General features: G+C 42.3%; 1 protein-coding gene across 1 annotated transcript; it reads left to right on the top strand.

Annotated features, from left to right (window-relative positions):
* Positions 1-2,736: 2,736 nt before the first annotated feature.
* LOC115411671 (NACHT, LRR and PYD domains-containing protein 12-like) lies at positions 2,737-25,864 on the top strand. The gene is made up of 10 exons (XM_030123884.1): positions 2,737-2,850; positions 3,082-3,287; positions 3,454-5,305; positions 6,225-6,398; positions 10,042-10,218; positions 13,862-14,038; positions 16,223-16,399; positions 21,299-21,475; positions 23,301-23,477; positions 25,642-25,864. The coding sequence occupies exons 1-10, from the start codon at positions 2,768-2,770 to the stop codon at positions 25,862-25,864; spliced, it is 3,423 nt and encodes a 1,140-aa protein (XP_029979744.1). The 5' UTR covers positions 2,737-2,767.
* Positions 25,865-26,094: the final 230 nt, after the last annotated feature.

Here is a 26,094-nt window from a genome sequence, read left to right as displayed (position 1 = left end):
AAATCAATATTGAAATCTCCACAAACGAAAACTCGTTTCTTATCATGTACTTTACCTAAAATGTCAACCATGGAATTAACAAAGAAATCAATGCAGGAGCCAGGTGTCCCATATATGCAACTCACAATAATACTTTTCAGATTAGTGGAATGAATTTCAATTGTCAGACTCTCTATAACATCATCCACAACTGTACTGTCAACCACTCTACACTGAAACTCTTTCTGTACAAAGAAAGCCACTCCACCACCCCTTTTATTTTTGCGGTTTACACTAAAAAGATTGTATCCCTCTAATATGAAATTGGAGCCCTTTTCATTTGTCAACCAGGTTTCACTGATGGCAATGACTTGAAAACTATGTTTTAATGATTGCACATTTTCTTTGATTTGATCAAAATTTGCATAGAGGCTTCGACTATTAAAGTGTATAATTGAAAATCCATTCAGACTGAGTTCATTAAACTGATTTTCCGTGGAGTACTTGGACCCAGAGTTCCAGTCTTTGTGAAAATTTACATCTGGATCAATGTCTTTCTCAAAGCTAATGATTTATGTTCAGATGACTTCAAAAAACTTAAGTATGACTCTTCATATATTCTATTGAAACAAGGATCAGCTAAATAGTTTTCGTTCTCATAGAAATTGTCATACTCCTGTTCTAAAGAAAAAGATATATTTTTATCCATCATATCCTAACTAAAAAAAAGCAATACCAACAAAACTACATAACAAGTCACAAGATTGTACGATGTGCATGTATAATACAACTGTTCTCTTATCTTCATAAAGCACAGGATATAACTCAAAGTAAAAAGCAACAAATTCTATTTCCATACTGCAAACTTGGCACAAACTCATTATCTTGCTTCTTTGTTCCAATAAACCAAACATTTTCCAGTCCTCACTGAGTGTGCCGTTTGCTAACCAAGCTGTATCCATTGTCACTTGTATTGTTCCAGGTCTCTCAGATCCCTCACTGCAATCACCTTTGCCTGCTCTGGTGGTCCATTTAACTTGATAAATGTTTTCCCATTCCTTGTCCATGTTGCTTGAATTTTATTTTGTTTTCTGAGTATGCGGCTATGCCTAGCTATTTCAGCGTTTTTCTTTGTCAAATGTTCATTTATGTAAACCCCTGTGCCCTTTAGGTTTTTTGCCTGTCGCAGTAAATTAATCTTAAACTTTCTGTTGGTAAGCTGAACAACAATAGTTGGTTTGGCATTTTTATCCTTGCGTGGGAGGCTGTGGCAAGCTGAGATGTTCACACTCTCCAGATCAATGTTCTTACTGCTCAAAAAGTTAACAAGTTGTGTCTCTAGTGTGAGCAGTTGTTCAGGTGGTGCATCCTCACCTTGCTGGTCACTGGCTGCAGCCCTGGCATAGCTGCGATGTCTGGTATCCAGCCCAGTGATGATCAGATCGTTTCCCCTGGAGTACTGCTCCAAGTCAAAAATCCTTTCTTCAAGCAGGTGGATCTTCTGGTCTTTAAGTTTGATTGTGGCCTTCAGCTCACAGACTTCTTCCACTAGGCCCATCAGACTGGCTTGCTGCTTAACCACTTTGCTGATCTCCTCAGACATGAAATTGAGTGTTTTTTTAATCTCTTCCAGCTCTTCTGCCATCTTTTTAGTTGTTGTCGCCATGTTTTCAACCTTTTTTTACAAAGACATGCTTCAGGAAGCTTGAAGCTGTGTTGCTGGTCACCATGTGCTCTCAGGCCCCTTTAAAAAACCACGGTCAAAAGACACCAAACTAATCAAATGTCCATAAAAAATGAACCAAAAAAACACTTTACCACCAACAATGCTTTCATAGCACATGGATGGCAGCAGTATTTTGGTGATTTTAAACAGATTTACAAGGAGACTCTACAGCAGGAAGATTAGAAGATTAGTGGCAGCCATCTTGTAAGTGGGCCGGACCAGTAAAATAATATAAATAATAGGATAACAACTTATGAATAATGTCAGCTCCAAAGTATTTTCAATGTTTTTGATTGGAAAAAAAGTCAAATTCCATTATGAAAATGTTTATATCTACAAACAGTACTTGAACATAACATGATGAACTAGAAAAGCACTCGGAGAGCTCAGACCTCCACCAAGGCAGAGCAGTGCCCCACCCCCCCTCCACCCCCCCTCCAATGTTTGTCTGTCTGTGTGCAAGATAACTCAAAAAGTTATGGACGGATTTGGATGAAAATTTCAGGAAATGCTGAAATGCTCTCTCCTAGTGCTTTTCTAGAAAAGAGAGCGCAGACCTCTGCCAAGGCAGATCTGCACTCTCCGAGTGCTTTTCTAGTTGTAAAATACATTTGGGTCTATTTCCAATGCTCTGGGCTGCATTTGTTTTCCAAAATTTTGTAAAATAAGTCAGTCAGAATAAGTCAGTCAGTCATGATCATAAACATGAGGAACAATAGTAGCTATGGCAGTGCATACAAGCACACAGTAAATATGAGCTGTTCCAAGACTGTCCATTCAACCTGTCAGACTTCTGACATGATTCAATGTGTTCGGTGTTTCCAGAGACCAGTCTGACAGACTCAGGTCAGAGTCTGCAGAGTCTGACCTTCAGTCTATGGAGAGAGAAGGGTCTAAAGACAGACCTTCAGACTCTGGTCTTGAGCCTGGACTTTCAGACTGTTTAGACACTAAAAGGATCTGCAGGACAGTATCTACTATTAAATCAATAAACACAAAACCACATCCATGTGTTTTTTCTGTAGGTTTAGGTCAGAGTCTCCAGAGTCCAGCTATCTGTCTATGAAGAACGACTGGTCTAAGGATGACCCTCCAGACTCTAGTCCTGAACCTGGACCTTCAGACACACATAGTCCTGGACGACGGTTAGTGTCTTAAGTTCACATTAGATGGTTTGTTCTTCAGAAGTTGTTCATCTGCAGTGGTATCAGGTTGTCCTGTTTCAGTGACAACTGTAGATAAAATGGACTGAATCATTAAAACTTAAGACACTTCATCGAGTTGTTGTGTTTTAAAACATTTTATTTGGAGCGTCTCATGAAGTGTTGTTCAGTCACTGCCGATGTTGTATTGTTAAAATATGTTGATATCCACAGAGACAGGAAGAGGACTCCTGGTCCTGAGGTAGACCCAGAGTCCTGTTGTTTGTGTCAGAAGGCCCTGAATGATCCAGTCTGGACCAGCTGTGGACACAGGTTCTGCAGACGGTGCATCACTTCATACTGGGACCAGTTTGGTTCATCAGGAGACTCCCCCTGTCCCTACTGTGGAAAAAGAACCAGAACTGGACCACAGATGGACAGCACTGTACAAAGTAAGACTGGACATGAGTCTGGACATGACCTCACGTCTGAAAACACAACCAACGATTTTACCACATTTTCTTTAGCTTTTTCTCAGTTACAATATTTTGGGGAAACTGAAAAATCCATGTTTGTTACATAATTTTTAAAATTATTTTCTTTCAGTGAAGGTTTTAGAAGAACATAAGCTCAGTCTGAGGAGCAGATGTGAACGTGTGACTGAAGGAACCGATGAAACAGGAAGTAGAACCTGTCTAAACCGGATCTACACTGAGCTCTACATCACAGAGGGACAGAGTGAAGACGTTAATACCCAACATGAGGTGAGGACGCTGGAGACGGTTTATAAGAAGATCATCCAAGACAAACCCATCAGGTGTCAGGACATCTTCAAAGCCCTTCCAGACCAGCAGAACCCCATCAGAGTGGTTCTGACCAACGGTGTGGCTGGAGTTGGAAAAACCTTCTCGGTGCTGAAGTTCACTCTGGACTGGGCCGAGGGTTTAGAAAACCAGGATGTCAGTCTGGTGGTTCCGCTGTCCTTCAGAGAGCTGAACCTGGTCAGAGATGAGCAGTACAGTCTGCTGACGCTGCTCCATGTTTTCCATCCAACATTACAGAAGGTCACAGCAGAGCAGATCAATGTCTGCAAACTTCTGTTCATCTTCGACGGACTGGATGAAAGCAGACTTTCACTGGATTTCAACAACTGTGAGGTGGTTTCAGACGTCACACAGAAGAAACCAGTCAACGTCCTGTTGACCAACCTCATCAAGGGGAACCTGCTTCCATCAGCTCTCATCTGGATAACTTCCAGACCTGCAGCAGCCAATCAGATCCCTCCTTCATGTGTCGACAGGGTAACAGAGGTCCGAGGATTCACCACTGATGACCAGAAGGAGGAGTACTTCAAGAAGAGATCCAGTGATGAAGATCTGTCCAAGACAATCATCTCACACATCAAGAAATCCAGGAGTCTCCACATCATGTGTCAAATCCCAGTCTTCTGCTGGATCAGTTCTATGGTTCTGGAGCACATGTTGACTTCAGACCAGAGAGAAGAGCTGCCCAAGACCCTGACCAACCTGTACTCACACTTCATCATGGTCCAGACAAAGAGGAAGAACAAGTACAAACAAGAAGATGAGACCAGACCAGAGGAGCTGACAGAGGCTGACCGGGAAGTTCTTCTGAAGTTGGGTAGATTGGCATTTGAACAACTGATGGAAGGAAACATCATGTTCTATGAAGAAGACCTGGAGCAGTGTGGTCTGGACGTCACAGAGGCCTTGGTTTACTCTGGAGTTTGTACAGAGATCTTCAAAACAGAGAGTGTGATGTTCCAGAAAACAGTCTACACCTTTGTTCACCTGAGTGTTCAGGAGTTTCTGGCTGCAGTCTACATCTACCACTGTTACACCAACAGGAACTATCAAGTACTGGAGGGGTTTCTGGAGGAAAGTGAAATGAAGAAAGAATATCCTGGTTTTTTCGTTTATAATCCATATGCTGAGAAGGAAGAGGAGGAAGTGGAGGAGGAGGGGCATATTTCAACACTTAGTATTTTCCTGAAAAAAGCCCTGAAGAAGTCACTCAAATGTAAAAATGGTCACCTGGACCTGTTCATTCGTTTCCTTCATGGTCTTTGTCTGGAGTCCAACCAGAGAGTTTTAGGAGATCTGCTGGGTCCAACAGAGATCAGTCCAGAAACAATACAGACAGTCATCAACAATTTAAAGAAAATGAAAACCGAGTACATCTCTCCTGACAGAAGCATCAACATATTCCACTGTCTGACAGAGATGAACGACCAAACGGTCCATCAGGAGATCCAAGAGTTCCTGAAGTCAGAGAACAGATCAGCGACGTTTCTGTCTGAGATCCAGTGTTCGGCTTTGGCCTACATGCTGCAGATGTCAGAGGAGGTTCTGGAGGAGTTGGACCCAGGAAAGTACAAGGCATCACCTCACGGACGATGGAGACTGATTCCAGCTGTGAGGAACTGCAGAAAGGCTCAGTGAGTCCTGATAGAAACTATGAAAGCAGTGGCAGACTTTCCTCAACAATTTTTCAACAAATCTGTCCATCCTCAGTCATATCCTCAGTATCATGAATCTGTTTGTCTGTCATTACTCACCTGAATCTTTACCCTCACGGTGAACAATGTCAAAGTGCCATCCCACCATAAACAAACCATTTGTTTTCAAACAGAGCCAGGAGGGAACTTGGGCATATTTGGGATTTTGTTGTGACGTGTATTGTGGGAAACGGAGGCTCGTGCCGCTGCATGGCAGTGGCAGCGGCAGTGTAGCCATGTGATATTATATGGATGAAACAGACACAACACGGAAATGGCTGAAACACGGAAATGGCTGAAGGGAAGCAGAGTTCCAGCCCCTTCTGTGTTGTGTTTCTTGCAGCTGCTTCTGCCAGGTGGAGCTCTGCTTGCTCCGCTTCCCTACAGCCATTTCAGCCATTTCCACATCGTGTTTGTTTCATTCATATAATATCATATGGCGGCACTGCCACAGCCGATGCCAGGTGGCGGCACGAGCCTCCACTTCCCACAATACACATCGCAACACAGTACCAAAGATGCCTGAGTTCCCTCCTGGGTCTGTTCGTAAACAAATGGTTTATTCATGGTGGATGGAACTAAGAAACTGTTCATGGTGAGGGAAGAGATTCAGCTGAGTAATGACAGACTAACGGATTCATGATACTGAGGTTATGACTGAGGTTTGACAGATTTGATGAAAAATTGGTGACAAAAGTCTCCTGCACCTTTAAAAATTTGTGACATACTGCCATTTCAGAAATATTCCACATTTTCTAGTGTTTAACAAAACTCAGCTATTCAATAAGTGCTTTATTTATTTTTCTTTTATATTAAATATGCATGTTATTGTAACATATGTGTAAATCTGTATCTACAGACTCTCTGGCTGTGCACTGTCTGAGGCTCACTGTGAAGTCGTGGCTTCGGCTCTGATGTCCAGTCCATCCCATCTGAGGGAACTGGACCTGAGTGGGAACTCCCTGAAGGATTCAGGAGTGGCGCTGCTTTGTGTTGGACTTCGGAGTCCAAACTGCAGACTGGAGATGCTGAGGTCAGTTCAATGTCTATCGATAGTTCAGATCCTTGTCTTTTCCTGTTTTTTGTCTTTGAGTTCAAGATTGAAGTCAATCTGACAGTCTGTCATTTTAAAAGTTAAACAGTTGATTGACTGTATAGCACTAGCTGTTTCTACTCAACCCAATAGGAATAAAATACAAGTTTTCACTTCAGACTGAACCTTATGTTGACTCTGTTTTACTTAAACTGCAGAAAATGCCAAAGATCACAGTTACAGTGACTAAATATGAAGCGAAAATCCTGTGACAAAATCAGTCCTATACAGTCATTGCTTAATTATTCTTTTTCATTAATCAGTCCACTTAGTTTTGATTTAGTGTTTTTTCATACCTGAACCTGGTGCTGCTGCAGTTGGGCTGAGTCCTCTGAAAACGTACACAAATTGAATCCTCTCAGATAAAGAACCTGAAGCTGAAGTTTATATGAATGCTGTGGTGTAAAATAACAACTGGCAACATTTACTCTAGCTGATGACAGCACCTCCTCTAGCATCCCCACCAAGATGGCTTCTAGGCAAAAAAAGCCAAGTGAATACATTAACTCAGCTCTCTTGAGCGATAAACAACAAAGTGGTGACCATGTTGGGAGCGACCATTATCCTGCAACGGACCAGTGGACAGATTTTCCTTTTACAGACTTATTTCAACTTATTTCAAGACAGAAATGGGGGGCTTTAGTCACTGTTATTCATCACAATGTATAACTATTAATATCAGAACAAGTGGCGCATTTTTGTACCACCAGCATTTTATCTCAGTGGTGAATTAACGTGCCTGGGGCCAGAGTTGCTTGACAGTTTTGATCTAAGAGGGTTTTGAACCTTATATCAATTCCCTCTACTGGTTGGATTTAATACTTCTATTACTGTATGGATATTACCTGATGGGAGAACATCACAGGGGATATACACAAACAAACACTGATACAGATCCTGAAACAGAGACAAACTAGAAAAGCACTCAGAGAGCACAGACCCACCCCCCCACCCCAATCACCACTAAAATTTAATAATTTCTTCCTTGTGCCAGTATCAACATTTCCTGAAATTTCATGAAAATCCGTTCATAACTTTTTGAGTAAATCTTGCTAACCAACCAACCAACCAACCAACAAACAAACAAACAAACCCTCACAAAAACATAACCTCCTTGAGGGAGGTAACCTTATAGAAACATATGTAAACCAGATAGAAACGTATGTAAATGAAAAATGTGTGGTAAATGGGATTTTCAGTGTTCAATGTAAATGTCCACAGAGTCCACATTCCACAGTGGATGTAGACAATTCTGTGTCAGATACAAGATATTGTTCTAAGCTACGGGTGGATCAAATTGGAGGCTAATCGGAGTCGTTTGGAATTTTTTGTGAATTTTCAAAAATTGCTCAATGATGATAGATAGGAAAATTTGACATTTTGTGACCTTGCTGTGACCTTGAACTTTGGCCTACTTGGACCAAAATTTAATGGGTTGGTCCCAGGGCCTAGGCCTATCTGTGGGAAAGATTTGGGAAAGATGGGTGGAAGAGTTTGTCCATAAAGTTGCTAACAAACAAACACACAAACAAACAAACACACAAAGCAAAGTGATCACAATACCTCCTGGAGGGGGTAAAAATAGGAAAAAACAGAACAACAACAATAAACAGAACAACAACAATAAAAGAACATTAGCAAATTTGAAGAACAGAATAGTCCAATGTCACAATAACCAGGAGCAAAGGAAAAAAAATATATAAAGAAGTAAAGATAGCAACAGAATAACATAAGTGACTGAAGTTAAATTACTCCAAGGCAGTGTAACTCCAAGGGCAACAACAGTCAAGTGCAGATGTACATCAGGATGCATGTTTGAGTGTGCATGTGTGTGTGTGTGTGCATGGATATGTGTGTGGGAAGTGGTGACTGCACCCCCCACTGTCATGACTGCACCCCCCCACTGTCATGACTGCACCCCCCCACTGTCACCAGCAGCAGGGCAGGACTGGCCTGGACGTCACAGTGTAAGATCCTTGATACGTAAAATGGTGGACTCAAATGCACGACTCCGAAAACTGAAGATTTTAACAAAAGTATTTTAATAATGAAAAAGTGGTTTGAACAAAAAGTGCTCCAAAGGAGGATTTATAATACTACTGAAAAGAATCTCTATGGTAAACAAAGTCCTTACAGAAGAACTGTGGCAAAAATGGGTAAACATGAAAAAACCTGGTTTGGACGCTTGACATGAACTCACAGACGGAATCAGATGAACTACGGAATCAGATGAACTGGCACAAGACAAAGGGAGACAGGACTATTTATCCATGAGGTAGGGGAACACAGGTGACACCAATCAGGGGCGGGGCTAACAATCACACTGGCGGGAAAAACACACAAAGGGAGGAAGTCCAGGTCTGAAACGAGAGGGAGGAGATGTGTACGAAATAAAACAGGAAGTGCAAGACAGGAGCAAATGTGAACAACCCTAACTGAACATAAAGTGATTAATCAAACAAGGACAAGACACTGAAAACCTAAGACGAGACATGAAACACTACACATTAACCTGACTAACACACCTGACGAGACATGACACACAGGAAGCCACCCACCCACACAACTCAAAGGACCCAAAACCACGGCCCAAGACACAGCCCCACAGCCAAAGCCAGAACCACTAGAAGAGCCACTATGAGATCCCCCCATGCAGGCCAAGGGTCCCCGGGCAGGGGCAATGAAGCCCCCCCCCGCAAGGGGCCAACCAACCAGCAGCACCAGCCGTGCCCACAGGCCCAGGGCCACCGAATGAGGGGCCCACCCTGGTAGGGGGCGTAGGACCCACACATGCACCAAGGAGACCAGCGTCTGTTTTCACTATTAATGTTTACTGTACATTCATCACTTTGTCTTTAAAGGTGCGGGAGACTTTCGTGACCAATTTTTCATCAGATCTGTCAAACCTCAGTCACAGCCTAAGTATCACGAATCCATAAGTCTGTCTGTCATTACTCACCTGAATCTCTTGTATTACAGTGAACAATTTCTTAGTTCCATCCACCAGAAACAAACCGTGTGTTTACAAACAGGGAGGGAACTCGGGCATCTTTGGAATTTTTTTGTACGTGCATTGTGGGAAACGGAGGTTCGCGCAGCCACCTGACAGCAGCAGCTGCTACAGACACGATGCGGAAATGTCAGGAGCTCCCTTCCCTCTATGCATATTCCTCCAACCGTTTCCATGTTTCAGCCGTTTCCACGTCGTGTTTGTTTCATCCACATAATATCATATGGTTGCCCTGCCGCTGCTGCTGCTGCTGCAGGTGGCTCCATGAACTTCCCTTTCCCTCAATGCACGTCACGACAAAATTCCTCAGATGCCCGAGTGACCTGCTGGCTCTGTTTGTAAACACATGGTTTGTTTGTGGTGGATGGAACTAAGAAACTGTTCACTGTAATGCAAGAGATTCAGCTGAGGAATGCCAGACAGACGAACAGATTCATGATACTGAGGATATGACTGAGGACGGACACATTTGATGAAAAGTTGGTCACAAAAGTCTCCTGCACCTTTAAACAAAACATCAGATCTGACTGGATTATGAATGGATTTAATCTGTAACATTTATTCTTCATTCAGGTTGAGTCGCTGCAGTTTGTCGGAGGTCAGCTGTTCTTCTCTGGCCTCCGCTCTGAAGTCCAATCCTTCCCATCTCCAAGAACTGGAACTAAATGACAACGAAGATCTGAAAGATTCAGGAGTGGAGCTACTTTGTGCCGGCCTGGAGAGTCCAAACTGCAGACTGGAGACTCTGAGGTCAGTTCAGCATCTATTCATCTTTGACAAGTTTTGCTTTACCTGTGTTCTGTTTGTCTGAACACAAGACTGAAAGAAATATGATAGTCTGACACTCTAAGTAGATTAACAGATGACTTGTGTTCATTTACCTGAAGTCTGAAGTCGCAGTTGCCAACTGGAAAAACACACTTCTAGGGTATCTTATGTCCACAGTAAGTATACGTAGCTCCTTCATCAGTACACAAAAAAAATGATTACTGCTATTGGAACACTTACATTAAAACCCCATAGAGACAACTCACCTGTCCAGGTACTGCCATCTGCCACTAATCAACACCACATCTTGGTCCAGTAGAGTCATGAATCCACTAGATAAGAACACTTTTGCCATACTTCCACTACGTGGAACTGGCTCAGCTCGGCTCAACCCAACTCTGGTACCAGGTCCTATTCCTGGAGACCGTTTCCATTACAGGATACTACTGACTTTACAGTACCTGGTCGTCATAGCGATGCAGCGCGTTACTTCCGTGTCGTCTGCTCAGAGAGTTGCTGATAAACTCACTCGTTGCCTGTTGTCTCGTCAAGCTCGTGCTGAATTTTTACATCGGAACCTCCTGGACCAACCATGGTGTAGTTTTGCGGGCTGTCATCATGTGGACCTACCGACAGATTTTCTGTCAACTTCCACATCTGTTTTTTTATAAAACGGCAGGGTCAGAGACAACTCTGACCAGTCAGTGGTCTGCAGTGTTTACACAGTGTCACCTTGTAGTGTCACTGAAAGTGAAACTAAGGAAGCTTTACTAATTCCTCTGTTGCCACATGTCCACTATGTGGAACCAGTTCGACTCGGCTCGTCTCCCATTGTTGTGCTCCTCATTTCCTTTCCCCTGCCTTTGGAGGCTTGTATTTGAGGGGGTACGACGTTTGTTGCAGAACCGGAACTGGGCCCAGCGTTCACTCTGCCGCTACATTCACAAGCGTTGCTAAGTAGCGAATCAAATACGTGACATTCCTGTAAATGAATCATATGTGGACAAATGTTTGAGCAGATTGGAGGGATTCCACCCTTTAGAAGAAATGGAAGCTTTGACAGTGTTCAGCTGGACCTGGTGTGGTCTGTTTAGACCTGATGTGGTCTGTTTAGACCTGGTGTGGTCTGTTTGGACCTGGTGTGGTCTGTTTAGACCTGGTGTGGTCTGTTTGGACCTGGTGTGGTCTGTTTAGACCTGGTGTGGTCTGTTTGGACCTGGTGTGGTCTGTTTGGACCTGGTGTGGTCTGTTTGGACCTGGGGCCTGTTTCACAAAACTAGGTTAAGGGATTAAGCTGGGATATGTTGGCTATCCTGGCTCAATTTATCCATGATCCGGTTTTACAAAAGCAGGATAGGGGAAAGCAGGATATGTTTTGATATCAGTTGTCATGGAGATTTATTCTGTGGAGTTAGCCTGGTCCAGACCAGGCTAAATTCCAGGATTTATTTAATCTCATCCTTATCTCAGTAACAGTTTCCACAAATGGAACCAGTGGTTCTTCCACTGCCCATGAAACAATGGAACCACAGGAACTAGACCCACTGTCAGTGCTGAAACATTTGGGATTATTCATGTCAATAATTTGACATAAATGATGATTTTAGATGATTTTCAATCATTAGATCAGTTCAGTTCAGTTGTGTTTATTCAGACGTTTCAAACATTAGACATTTTTGCAGATCCAATGTTTAGAAACTCCAGAGTCTGTAAAGGAATAGGCTGAAGCCTAAGATCATTCTGCTGACCCCCCCATTCATATCACCAAACAAATTAAATAAAATAGATCCCAACGCCTTTAGCTTAGAAACAATAGAAACAACCAAAAACTAAACAATTCAATAGTTTGAGTGGAAAAATGAACATTCACATTCTTCATCTATTTTCATGACATTTAAACCTAGTTTTAAACAGAAATAGTGTTGGACAGTCTGTGAACTCAGGACTGAACTGGTTCCAAACATGTCCTCCAACACAGACTAAATGTGATCATATGTGTTCTAACAGAAGGTTTATTGAACCATGACTTCATCTAAATTAGAAATAATTTCCCATATTTTAATCAAGCTCTGAATATGAACAGGCAACAGATTTTTTTTTTTTTTACATAAATTGGGCTGTTTTAAAGTGGACTAAGTCACTAAACTTTAAAACTTTTAATTTGATCATAAACTGATGTGTGTGTTCCTATAGGACACTTGATTGATCATCTTTTCTGAATAATGTTGATTAGATTTGTATTAGTTACCTCCGCCAAGGAGGTTCTGTTTTTGCCAGGGTTTGTTTGTCTGTCCGTTAGTGTGCAACATAACTCAAAAAGTTATGGACAGATTTTGATGAAATTTTCAGGGTTTGTTGGAAATGGGATAAGGAAGAAATGATTAAATTTTGGTGGTGGTGATCGGGGGTGGGGGGGCCCACGGGGGGGCCCATTTCCAACAAACTCTGAAAATTTCATCAAAATCTGTCCATAACTTTTTGAGTTATGTTGCACACTAACGGACAGACAAACAGACAGACAAACAAACAAACAAACCCTGGCAAAAACATAACCTCCTTGGCGTGGGGGGGGCCCACAGGGGGGGCCACTGATCAGCCTTGGCGGAGGTCTGCGCTCTCCGAGTGCTTCTAGTTAACTCTGTGGTTATGATTGTGATGGTTTCGGTGGAACAGTCAGTGTGTGTTAGTGCTCTACTTCCTCATTCAGGTGCTCTGTCGTCCTTCAGCACGCTGTCTCTGGTGGTTTTTGTAACTGTGCTGCTGTTGTCTTTCTTTTTCATTCACTCCTTTACTTCCTCGTTAGCCAAAATGAGGAGTTTTGCGTCCAACGGGGGAAAGTCCGCTGCTCTAGTTGCCATGGTCATGCCATGCCATGATCATGGTCGGGGTCTATTGAGGAAGCTGGGTGCGCGCACTTATCCAGGATGAGTTCCACCTGCTGATGAATCCGTGTCCGTTCATCCTGGCTTGGTCTGTGTGAAACCGATTAAGCCTGGACTCCCATGTTTTGGATTCGTTCAACACGGCTTAGTCAGTCATCCTGGATGACGGAATCCTAGTTTCGTGAAACAGGCCCCTGGTGCGGTCTGTTTGGACCTGGTGTGGCCTGTTTGGACCTGGTGTGGTCTGTTTGGACCTGGTGTGGTCTGTTTGGACCTGGTGTGGCCTGTTTGGACCTGGTGTGGTCTGTTTGGACCTGGTGTGGTCTGTTTGGACCTGGTGTTGACTTTTTAGCCTGTTTCTGCCTCAACACCATGTTGTCTACATTCTGACCAAAACAATGTTGCATACGTGTGATGTCATTGCGCATGCACAATGAAGGTGAAATCGATAAGCAGAGAGGTTAAGCAGGCAAACAATTCCAAGGAATCGAGCTACTGGGATCCGGTTCTCAAAAAGAACCGGTTCTCCATTCCCATCCTTAATTCTGAGTTGAGCCTTTCAAGCCCCTGTAGTAGCTACCGGCGTACAGTTGATTTGTGTTACATGTTATTTTAGATTTACCAATATGCTTTTCATGATTTTCACCTATTTCTGTCTACTGTGTATTCACCATTTTCTTAGTCATTCAAAAATCCAAAGCTGTGTAGATTTTTAATGGATGTAATCTCTTTTGTTTGTTCAGGTTGAATGGCTGCAGTTTGTCCGAGGCCAGCAGTGTTCATCTGACCTCAGCTCTGAAGTCCAATCCTTCCCATCTCAGAGTATTGGACCTGAGTGGAAACAAAGACCTGAAGGATTCAGGAGTGGAGCTGCTGTGTGCCAGACTTCCCAGACTGGAATGCAGACTTGAGGCTCTGAGGTCAGGTGATTATTTGTGTTGTAGAATTTACACATTTAATCAACATCTGAATCTACTTTATTTGATAACATAACTCAATATCTATACAAGTATAAAGGAAGTTTTTCCTGTAATCTCATAATCCGGCTCAGGTGGTCCAATACTCGAAGGGTTGGCGGTTTGAATCCCTCTATCCTAGTCAGCCCGTTGTGTCCTTGGGCAAGACACTTCACCCTCCTTGCCTCCAGTGCCACTCACACTGGTGTATGAATGGTATGAATGCGTATGAATGTTTGGTGGTGGTGGGAGGGGCCGTAGGCGTGAACTGGCAGCCATGCTTCTGTCAGTCTGCCCCCCCCCCCCAGGGCAGCTGTGGATACAGATGTAGTTTACCTCCACCAGAGGGAGAATATGAGAGCCAATGAAGAATGGATCAATAATGTAAAGTGCTTTGGGTGTCTAGAAAAGCGCTGTATAAAATCCAATCCATTATTATTATTATTATTATTATTATTATTATTATTATTATTATTATTATTATTATTGTAATATACATCCGTAAATGTTAAAATAATATTTTATCCATACTCATCTTTCAAACAAAATTATGTAAATAGACAATACTGTGATTACTTTGTCAAACTGCACAAAATATCAGCTGTGTGGAAAGAGAATAATAGAAAATAATAGATAAAATAGATTAAGATAATATTCAGTAAGACAAGTGTTCCTAGAACTCACAGCTCCTCCTTCAGCCTGAACTCTGTGCATGTGTGGATCCACTGTTTCTGTGTAAATTCAACAGTTTCCAGGTTGTTCCATACAGCAGAAACAGTTGAATCTGGTCCCAGTCATGTGTCTGTCCAATTAGATTCAATTCTCATCAATATTAGTTGAGTTCTAATTTTAAATGTGTGGGAAATGGGATTTTCAGTGTTCAGTGTAAATGTCCACAGAGTCCACATTCCACAGTGGATGTGGACAATTTAGTTCCACATACAAGAGACTGTTCTAAACTACAGGTGGATCCAACTGGAGGAGAATCGGAGTCGTTTGGAATTTTGGATGAATTTTGGAAAATGTCTGAATGATGACAGATGGAAAACTGTAGATGTTGTGACCTTGTTGTGACCTTGAACTTTGTCCTACTGGGACCAAAATGGACTGGGTTGGTCCCAGGGCCTAGGCCTATCTGTGGGGAAGATCTGGGAAAGATGGGTGGAAGAGTTTTACACTGAAGATGAACAAACAAACAAACAAACAAACACACAAAGCAAAGTGATCCCAATACCTCCTGGTGGAGGGAATAAGATAAGATAAGATAAGATAAGATACATACATACATACAACATAGAAAAAGGTGACCGTATTTTGATTTCCAAAAAAAGAGGACACTCGACTCGAAATACTCAACATTCCCACCTCCCTGTCCACTAAACAGGTCCAGAGGATGGTTTCATCAGTTCTTAATACTGACACCTATCCTTTACGGGGGGAATTTCAGCTCCTTTCCTTTTAGTCCCAAAAGTTAATAAATCGGTTACATATTCGCCGATGTTGATAATTGGTGATAAGATATAATCGGCCCGATTAATCTGCCGGCCAATTAACCGGTCGGGCTCTAATTATTATTATTATTATTATTATTATTATTATTATTATTATTATTATTATTATTATTATTATTATTATTCAAAATACATATTAATGAACACAAAATGTTCAATTTCAACAGATGATAGAGGAGTAATTGGTCTTTATCAAGATCATTCACAACAGACACAAAATAAAAGTGATCACGTGAAGGATTAACAAATAAACTGTGACTCCTACGTCTCTTGTGTTAAAAAAACATATCAGGCTTAACAGGTGCATAAGAGTTTATACCTACGTCTACATTTATGTCCTGGATACATGTTGTATATTTTTTCTTAAATAATCTATGTAAAACAAATACAAAACAATGAAAGACAACAGTAAATGAATGTCGTATAAATTTAGGAACCTTGCTGAATAATCTGGCACTAAAGAATGGAGAAGGTAAACTAATAAATAGCTTCATCATTTATCACTCTGTACTTGGCTTCAATAAAGCAGCATTATTGTGTTCATGTCTATTGTCTTATAGTAAGAAACATGTCAAACCTGATCATGTCTGTCTGGGTTATAAATAAACTGAATGTGTATCATTTATTCTTTACTCAGTTTGAGGAGCTGCAGCTTATCACAGATCAGCTGTTTCCATCTGGCCTCTGTCCTGACGGCTAATCCCTCCCATCTGAAAGTCCTGGACCTGGGTAGAAACAAAGACCTGAAGGATTCGGGAGTGGACGTTCTTTGTGCTGGGCTTCAGAGTCCAAACTGCAGACTGGAGATTCTGAGGTCACCTCACTGTTTCTGTTATTGAATTAACATAAGTAATCGTATTAGTATGATTTTATACTGTATACAATACTGAGAACACGATACTGATGGAGTGCTAATACTGTAGCAACTGTGGTAGGAGACAGATGCAGATAAGGAGAAATGTTAGCTTCGAAACCCTGCACACTGACTGACTAAGAAACGCGCCCCTCTAAGCCCAGGCCACGCCCCTCTACACCGAGGCCACGCCCCTCTCAGTCAGACCGAGTGTCTTAAACCAACATGCTCAACATGACGGAGTATAGCAGTAAACAGCCAGAGCAAAGGAGCATGGGAAATCTGAAATTAAATGAAGGACAGTTGGACTGGACATGGATCTGTACCAGCTACCAAAGAACAAGTGGTCCAGAACTAGGACCAGAACCAGCTGATCCAAAGGCTCCAAAACTAGGACCAGAACCAGCTGATCCAAAGGGTCTAAAACTAGGGCCCAGAACCAGCTGATCCAAAGGGTCTAAAACTAGGGCCCAGAACCAGCTGATCCAAAGGGTCTAAAACTAGGACCAGAACCAGCTGATCCAAAGGCTCCAAAACTAGGACCAGAACCAGCTGATCCAAAGGGTCTAAAACTAGGGCCCAGAACCAGCTGATCCAAAGGGTCTAAAACTAGGGCCCAGAACCAGCTGATCCAAAGGGTCTAAAACTAGGGCCCAGAACCAGCTGATCCAAAGGCTCCAAAACTAGGGCCCAGAACCAGCTGATCCAAAGGGTCTAAAACTAGGACCAGAACCAGCTGATCCAAAGGGTCTAAAACTAGGGCCCAGAACCAGCTGATCCAAAGGCTCCAAAACTAGGGCCCAGAACCAGCTGATCCAAAGGGTCTAAAACTAGGGCCCAGAACCAGCTGATCCAAAGGGTCTAAAACTAGGGCCCAGAACCAGCTGATCCAAAGGGTCTAAAACTAGGACCAGAACCAGCTGATCCAAAGGTCATTTCCAGTAGGTCGTGGACTGACCCCAGTGAATCTATGCATGATCTACTGGGACTGAGCAGATTTACTGAGTGTAGTTCAGATCCAGTCCTTTATCCAACACAGATACTACTGCTGTGGACCAGCAGGGCACCACTGCATTCTGGGAAATTAGCAGATTTACACCACCTGGTTTAAATTAACACATTATTCTGATAATATTATGGCTTTATTGTCAGAATATGACGACTTTAATCTTATAAACAAATGACATTTATGTTAAATTATGAGGTTTTTTTTATAACTATGACTTTATTCTCAGAACATTGTGATTCTTTTTGTATTCGACTTTATTCTCATTAAATTCCAGGTTTTATCTCCATATTTTCTGACTTTCTTCTGGTAGTGCCCAGTGTTTTTCTTTTCTTCTGTGGTCCTAATACTCCGTCGTAGCTTTATTCTCCAGTTCCTCCATATTTGTAAAACTAGGTTGGCCTCAGTTTCAGTTAGTTTACTAATCATGTAGGAGCACAAGGTTCACAATCACAAAATGAAGACAAAAACCAGGAAAGATCTGATCATGAAACCAAGAGAAACTAAGAAGGACCGTTAGCCAAAACAATAGGTCATTTCAGGTCTGATTGGACCAAAAATACAGCATCAGTGAATGTTAGCTGACACCAAACAGGATCCACAGATCTAGGTTTGGTTTCCTGGATTTGTGGATCCATCTCCTTCTCTTTTCTTTGTCTTTGGGTGTCTGTAAACGATAGCTCCCACTGCTTTCAGAACCTGAAAATACAATCAACCAACAACAGCTCTGCCCCAGTTTGGATTCAATACTGTTCTTCAGTTTAGACAGGACTGAAGCCAACGCTGTCACTCATCTCCTTCTTTCTGCCACTCAGTGGGCGGAACCGCTGTGACTTCTGCTAGTGCTGACGTCACGTGCAGACCCTCTATGAGCTCAGTGTTCAAACATCCACAATCAGAAGTTGCTACCAGAGTTAGAGGTTGATGAGGTACAGTGTTGAATCTCAGCCAAGGTACAAAGATGCTACAGTAAGAGGGAGGAAGGATGACAGGTCAGCATGGGGGTGGATTCATCATCACTCACAAAAATCAAGATTAGGTACCAAGCCCCAAAGAAAGATAGACTTAAGACGAGAGCAACTGGCCTGAGAGAGAGGATCCTGAAGTCCTGGGGGAACTCAGCGCTAAACAACAAAGTCCCAGACCAAACTCTGCTGGACTATCTGAACACAGCAGTCTGAGCGTGGATTCACACCTGCCTTGTTTGGTTCATTTAAAACGGACCAGAGTTCATTTGCTCCCTTGGTTCGGACCTTTTGGGCTGGTGTGAATAAAAACCATGAACTCTGTTCTGGACCAAACAAGTGAACCCAGATCCAGTTTAAGAGGTGGTCTGGACATGGTTCCATACAAACCCTGGTGCGGTTCGTTTGAGGCATGAAAGCAGCCTGGACCTGATCCGACACAGTTGTTTGCTGTTTTTTTTTTACTCTAGTAAATGGTGCATTCTTAGTTCATATTCACACTGTAGAAAGGCAGAGGTCAAAGGTCAAAGCCAGGATCATTTTGGTTTCTGTTCCCGGTAACTGAGCTTCAGTGTGGGTGTGGGTTGAATTCAGTATTTATGCAAAACAGCAACGTGGACATTTCACTTTCAGAACTCCAGTTAGATTTGTCTGTTGTGCTTGAAAAGAAAAATAATAAAGGACTTCAACACCTCCAGCAAACTTTACCTGCATTAAGGAATTCTGTCCCTGGCCAAACTGAACAGTGATAGAGGATAGATTCACATAAGTAACAGAGGTGTTTGTGTCCGACTGCAGTGGAAGCTCCTCTGACCCTAAAATGACTCCCATTAAATGCTGAAATCTGTTCAGTTGTTTTCATTTCATTGACTCCAAATGTGTTGGAACACGTTCATCTCTCAGACCAGTTGGTTCAGAATCAGTCTGATCCCAGATCAGTGGACTGGATGTTGTTCACTTCTCCTCCATTCCCGTGTCTGTGTTTGTTCATTCCATCTCTGCTCAGTGCATTTGTCCGCAGACGCTCAGCGTCCATGCACTTCAATGGGACTGAGTGGAACTGCTGGAAACTGACTCTAAACTGGACGCTAATTGGATAAATGACACCATGTTGTCCCGCCCCCAGATGCTTGGCGTCTCAGGGGGTGAATGGAGCTGTGGGCGGAGCTCGGACAGGCCGGACGCTGGGATTCCACGTGCTGATTGGAGGATCAGTCCAAAGGCTGAATCCTGTTTGATTGACAGCTGTTTTCAGATCTGCTCCTTCACTGACACAGTTCAGTTTAATACCATCACACATTCTGCTGGGAAATCAGACACAAACCACTACCAAATGAATTGTTAATTTCTTGCACTGTAAATAAAACACACTCATTGTACTTCCTTGTTTCAATTTAACACAATTTCAACGTTTTCTTGTTTAGTTGGTACGATAAGGTCACTGAGCATTTTTACCTCCGCCAAGGAGGTTCTGTTTTTGTCAGTGTTGGTTTGTCTGTCTGTCTGTGTGCAAGATAACTCAAAAATTTATGGACGGATTTGGATGAAAATTTCAGTAAATGAACAAATGATTACATTTTGGTGGTGATTGGGGGGGCACTGATCTGCCTTGGTGGAGGTCTGCACTCTCTGAGTGCTTTTCTAGTCTTAAAAAGGAACGGAGGGCCGAAATTATGTTTAAAGAACTTGGCTTTTTTTTTTTTTTTAATGTAAGCTGTGTTATGGAAAAAATAATACTCTACTAATTTGTCTTCAATAAAGAAGGGTCAGTTCAAGCATTCAATGTCTTCACGGAAGAAAGTTTTTTGGAGCTCCAACAACGGGGTACAGATCAGAGAGAGAGGCTGAGGCTGTCTGTCTGAGAGTCCCAAGAATCATCTGAGCTTCTGTGTCTTATACCAGAGCCAGAGAGACCCAGAACTCAGAGATAAGGCCTCTCTGAGAGTCTGTGAGATCTCAATTTTACCGCCCCCCCCCCCCCCACACACACACACACACACACACACACACAAGTGTCACACTGGTCTGTGACCTAAACAAACAGATAACAAAGGTCATAAAAGGTTAAGAATTTACAGGTGCCATAAACTACAAAGAAAGTCATCCGCTCTTATGTGGTCTGTGTGAAGACACAGGGAATAGATGTAAAAGCCTATGTGACAAATAGAATGCATGCAAATATATATAGAATACATGTAACTTCCTCTACAGCCGACAATGAGCTTCCCCTCTCTGAAAGGCGAGCAGCCGCCACTGATAGGTCAGCAGTACAGAGCACTAATACTTTTGATAACACTCTTTTGATATACTAACATAATTCCAACTTCATACCTGTTACATCTTGCGTGAATCAGACCAACAGTCATATGATGTGCACATGAGCGCTGTCCTCCGTAGATGTCTGTCTGTGTTGTTGAGAAATGAATTCTACAATATTGTAAACCTGACGCTGCATCAAACGCTTTTGCTGCTCAAACATTTGTGCAAACATCTGCGTCTGTAAAAACCATATCACTATGACGATAACAAAAATAGCAAAATGTCCATGAGTCTGTCCTTTCACTTTGGACTGAGCGCTTTAATGGACACTGCTCATTTCTGTTCAAAGGCTGAACCACCTCAGCACACGTGGTTTTGTTTACAGATTTATGTCCACTTACGAAAATGTACAATGTGAAAGCGAACTGCACCAAAAAAAAAAAAAAAAGAAAAACACATTTGGTCCAGCCCAAAGCAAGTGGACTATCGGACTTTCCTTAAAGAGGCAGAGGGGTCATCACAGCATTCAATGATGGTGTGGGTTTTTTTTTTTTTTTTTTTTTATGAGCCGCACATTTAAAACTAGAACACATCTGACTTTATTAATGGATTGAATCTGTCTTTATCCAGGTTGGAAGGGTGCACTATATCACAGATCAGCTGTTCTTCTCTGGCCTCGGCTCTGAAATCCAGTACCTCTGATCTACGAGAACTGGATCTAAACTACAACAAAGAACTGAAGGATTCAGGAGTGGAGCTCCTCTGTGCTGGACTTCAGAGTCCAACCTGCAGACTGGAGACTCTGAAGTCAGTTCATCTCATCTCTGATATGAAATTAGGGATTTAAACAATATTGTTGTTTCTTAAATATTCCTTAAAGTTGCAGGAGACTTTCGTGACCAATTTTTTCATCAAATGTGTCAAACCTCAGTCATATTCTCAGCCTCATGAGTCTGTAAGTCTGTCTGTCATTAACAGTGTTGGGCAAATTACTTCTAAAAGAGTAATTAGTTATAGTTACTAATTACTTTCTCACAAAAGTAATTGAATTAGTAACAGAATTACTCCTTCATAAATGTAATTAGTTACCAGGGAAAGTAATTATTGCATTTTTTTTTTTTTAAACCTTCAAATATGTAAAAAGAAATTGATTTCCACCAGGGCCCGGCTGGGGTCCACCAGGGCCCGGCTGGGGTCCACCAGGACCAGGCTGGGGTCCACCAGGGCCCGGCTGGGGTCCACCAGGACCAGGCTGGGGTCCACCAGGACCCGTCTTTTCCAGCTCATCAGTGCAGATGTGCATTTACAGAGGCAGATGTTCCTCCAGTTAATCCACATCTGCACTGTTTTCAGTCACTCCTCCTGATCCAGCAGGAAATGTGTTCAGTTCAGTCAGTCAGACTCACTGATAACTCCTCCCCTAAATTAGCTGATAACTCCTCCCCTAAATTAGCTGATAACTCCTCCCCTAAATTAGCTGATAACTCCTCCCCTAAATTAGCTGTGCATTTAGTTGCATTCAAATGAATGTGTTGTGCTGGTTCAACTCAAACTCGTAGATGTCATCAGTCGTTCAGGTGAAGGGGGCGTGGCCAATTCAGACTCATGGACACACAGGTGAAGCATGAAGGCATTGTGGGTAATCTGAATAGAAGAACGACTCATAAATGAATCGGTTCTTATCGTTCACTTAAAAGAGCCGTTCAAAAAGCTCGACTTATCTGCGAACGTCACATCTGTCGTGCCTGGCTGAGTGAGCCTGGACAGATAACAGCTGTTAGTGCATAGTAGCGCACCACATTTCACTGCCAGTAATGGTAACAGCGTTGGAACGTTTCAGTTAGGAATTAATTAGATTACCTGTTACTGGAAAAGAATAACGGCATTAGTAACGCCGTTATTTTTAACGCCATTATTCCCACCACTGGTCATTCCTCAGCTGAATCTCTTGCATTACAGTGAACAGTTTCTTAGTTCCATCCACCACAAACAAACCATGTGTTTACATTCAGAGCCGGGAGGGAACTGGGCATCTGAGGAATTTTGTCACGACGTTCATTGTGGGAAGGGAAGGTTCGCACAGCTGCCTGACAGCAGCAGCAGTACAACCATATGATATTATATGGATGAAACAAACACAACGTGGAAACGGCTGAAACATGGAAACGGCTGGAGGAATATGCATAGAGGGAAGGGAGCTCCTGCCGTTTCCCTGTCGTGTCTTTAGCAGCTGTCGCTGTCAGGTGGCTGCACGAAGCTCCGTTTCCCACAATGCACATCGCAACAAAATTCCAAAGATGCCTGAGTTCCCTCCTGGCTCTGCTTGTAAACACATGGCTTGTTTGTGGTGGATGGAACTAAGAAACTGTTCACTGTGATGCAAGAGATTCAGGTGAGTAATGACAGACAGACGAACAGATTCATGAAACTGAGGATATGACTGAGGACGGACAGATCTGAGGAAACACTGGTCAGGAAAGTCTCCTGCACTTTTAAGGAAAAACATTTGTGATGTTCTTATCATGTTTCTCATCATTTATATTTAATGTATGTCCACCACATAATTCTGGGTCTGTCATATGACATTTTTATTATTACAGGATGTAATGAACCTCATTAATTCTGTATTCAGGTTGAGGGACTGTGGACTGTCCCAGATCAGCTGTTCTTCTCTGGCCTCAGCTCTAAAGTCCAATCCCTCCCATCTAAAAGACCTCGAGTTGAGAGGAAACAAAGACCTGACAGATTCAGGAGTGGAGGTGCTCCGTGATTTCCTCCAAAGTCCACATTATAACCTCCAGACTCTGAGGTCAGTTCACTGTTTGGTACAGCATTCACATGGTTAATATCAGGAGCCACTACATTTACAGAACTGCGTCTGTTTTGTATTAAATTATTTGTAAGATTACAGAAATGTTGATTTGATCATCACCAGTGCACGAATTTCCCCTTAAATATTTAGGGAGTAAAAAATAACCAGATTCGTATGAGCTCTACATGAATAACAGCTAATTCCTGAATAAAAACAGACTAATCACAGGAGGCTAAAGCTTGAAAATCACAAATGAATCGATGAGCCTGTTAATGTTTTATCAAGGTTAAAGGTGGATCTGATGTGGAACACATGATGGAGAATATTGAAAGCTGTCATAAGTGGAAACATGAAGGACATGCAATGAAACATGATGATGATGATTCGTGTGTGTGTGTGTATATATATATATATATATATACAGTACAGGCCAAAAGTTTGGACACACCTTCTCATTCTTCACATTTTCTTTATTTTCATGACTATTTTCATTGTAGATTCTCACTGAAGGCATCAAAACTATGAATGAACACATGTGGAATTATGTACTTAACAAAAAAGTGTGAAATAACTGAAAACATCTCTTATATTCTAGTTTCTTCAAAGTATCCACCCTTAGCTCTGATGACTGCCTTGCACACCCTTGGCATTCTCTTGATGAGCTTCCAGAGGTAGTCACCTGAAATGGTTTCCACTTCATAGCTGTGCCTTGTCAGGGTTACTTAGTGGAATTTCTTGCCTTATTGATGGGGTTGGGACCATCAGTTGTGTTGTGCAGAAGTCAGGTTGATGCACAGCTGACAGCCCTATTGGACAACTGTTAGAATGCATATTATGGCGAGAACCAATCAGCTAAGTAAAGACAAACGAGTGGCCATCATTACTTTAAGAAATGAAGGTCAGTCAGTCTAGAAAATTTCAAAAACTTTGAATGTGTCCCCAAGTGCAGTCGCAAAAACCATCAAGCGCTCCAACCAAACTGGCTCACATGAGGACCGCCCCAGGAAAGGAAGACCAAGAGTCACCTCTGATGCTGAAGATAAGTTCATCTGAGTCACCAGCCTCAGAAATCGCAAATTAACAGCAGCTCAGATTAGAGACCAGATGAATACCACACAGAGCTCTAGCAGCAGACACATCTCTACAACAACTGTTAAGAGGAGACTGCGTGAATCAGGCCTTCATGGTCAAACAGCTGCTAGGAAACCACTGCTCAGGAGAGGCAACAAACACAAGAGATTTATTTGGGCCAAGAAACCCAAGGAATGGACATTAGACCAGTGGAAATCTGTGCTTTGGTCTGATGAGTCCAAATTTGAGATCTTTGGATCCAACCGCCGTGTCTTTGTGCGACGCAGAAAAGGTGAACGGATGGATGCTACATGCCTGGTTCCCACCGTGAAGCATGGAGGGGGAGGTGTGATGGTGTGGGGGTGCTTTGCTGGTGACGCTGTTGGGGATTTATTCAAGATTGAAGGCAACCTGAATCAGCATGGCTACCACAGCATCCTGAAGTGACATGCCATTCCATCCGGTCTGCGTTTAGTTGGACCATCATTTATGTTTCAACAGGACAATGACCCCAAACACACCTCCAGGCTGTGTGAGGGATATCTGACCAAGAAGGAGAGTGACGGAGTGCTGCGCCAGATGACCTGGCCTCCACAGTCACCGGACCTGAACCCAATCGAGATGCTTTGGGGTGAGCTGGACCGCAGAGTGAAGGCAAAAGGACCAACAAGTGCTAAGCATCTGTGGGAACTTCTTCAAGACTGTTAGGAAACCATTTCAGGTGACTACCTCTGGAAGCTCATCAAGAGAATGGCAAGAGTGTGCAAAGCAGTCATCAGAGCAAAGGGTGGATACTTTGAAGAAACTAGAATATAAGAGATGTTTTCAGTTATTTCACACTTTTTTGTTAAGTACATAATTCCACATGTGTTCATTCATAGTTTTGATGCCTTCAGTGAGAATCTACAATGTAAATAGTCATGAAAATAAAGAAAATGCAAAGAATGAGAAGGTGTGTCCAAACTTTTGGCCTGTACTGTATATATGTATGTATATATATATATATATATATATATATATATATATATATATATATATATATATATATATATATATTTTTTTTTTTTTTTTTTTTTTTTTCCATCCATAGGTTCAATGACACTAAAGGTAAGACCTTCATATTACCTGGAATCCCAATGATTCCGGGTAAAAAAGAGGAGGACACATCAGAGTCTGCAGAGTCCAGCTGTGGGTCTATGAGGAGTGACCAGTCCACAGATCCTGCTCTACACTCTGACAGTGAACCTGGACCTGCAGAGGAAAGGTACCACCACTACTACGACCTTTACAAACCACCTTTATTTTACAGCTGACAATGACTAATGGAGAATCATCTCATGGTTGATGGACAGATGTCTTAAATGAGAACTAATGTGACTGATGTCACTTCATTCATGTTTGATTCTAATATTTGATTAATTAATTCCACCACTAATCCTTAAATCTTCCTGTTTCTTTTAGAGTAAAAAAAAAAAAAATCTGCGCAAGCATGCTAGATTTCAAAAAATATTCCAAGGCACACTGTAGGATTTGTGTCAAAATA

The sequence above is a fragment of the Sphaeramia orbicularis genome, chromosome 20 (genome assembly GCF_902148855.1).
Source record: "Sphaeramia orbicularis chromosome 20, fSphaOr1.1, whole genome shotgun sequence".
NCBI classification, from domain to species: Eukaryota; Metazoa; Chordata; class Actinopteri; order Kurtiformes; family Apogonidae; genus Sphaeramia; species Sphaeramia orbicularis.
Note: the sequence above shows the minus strand (reverse complement) of the source record. Positions and strands in the feature narration are given on the sequence as shown.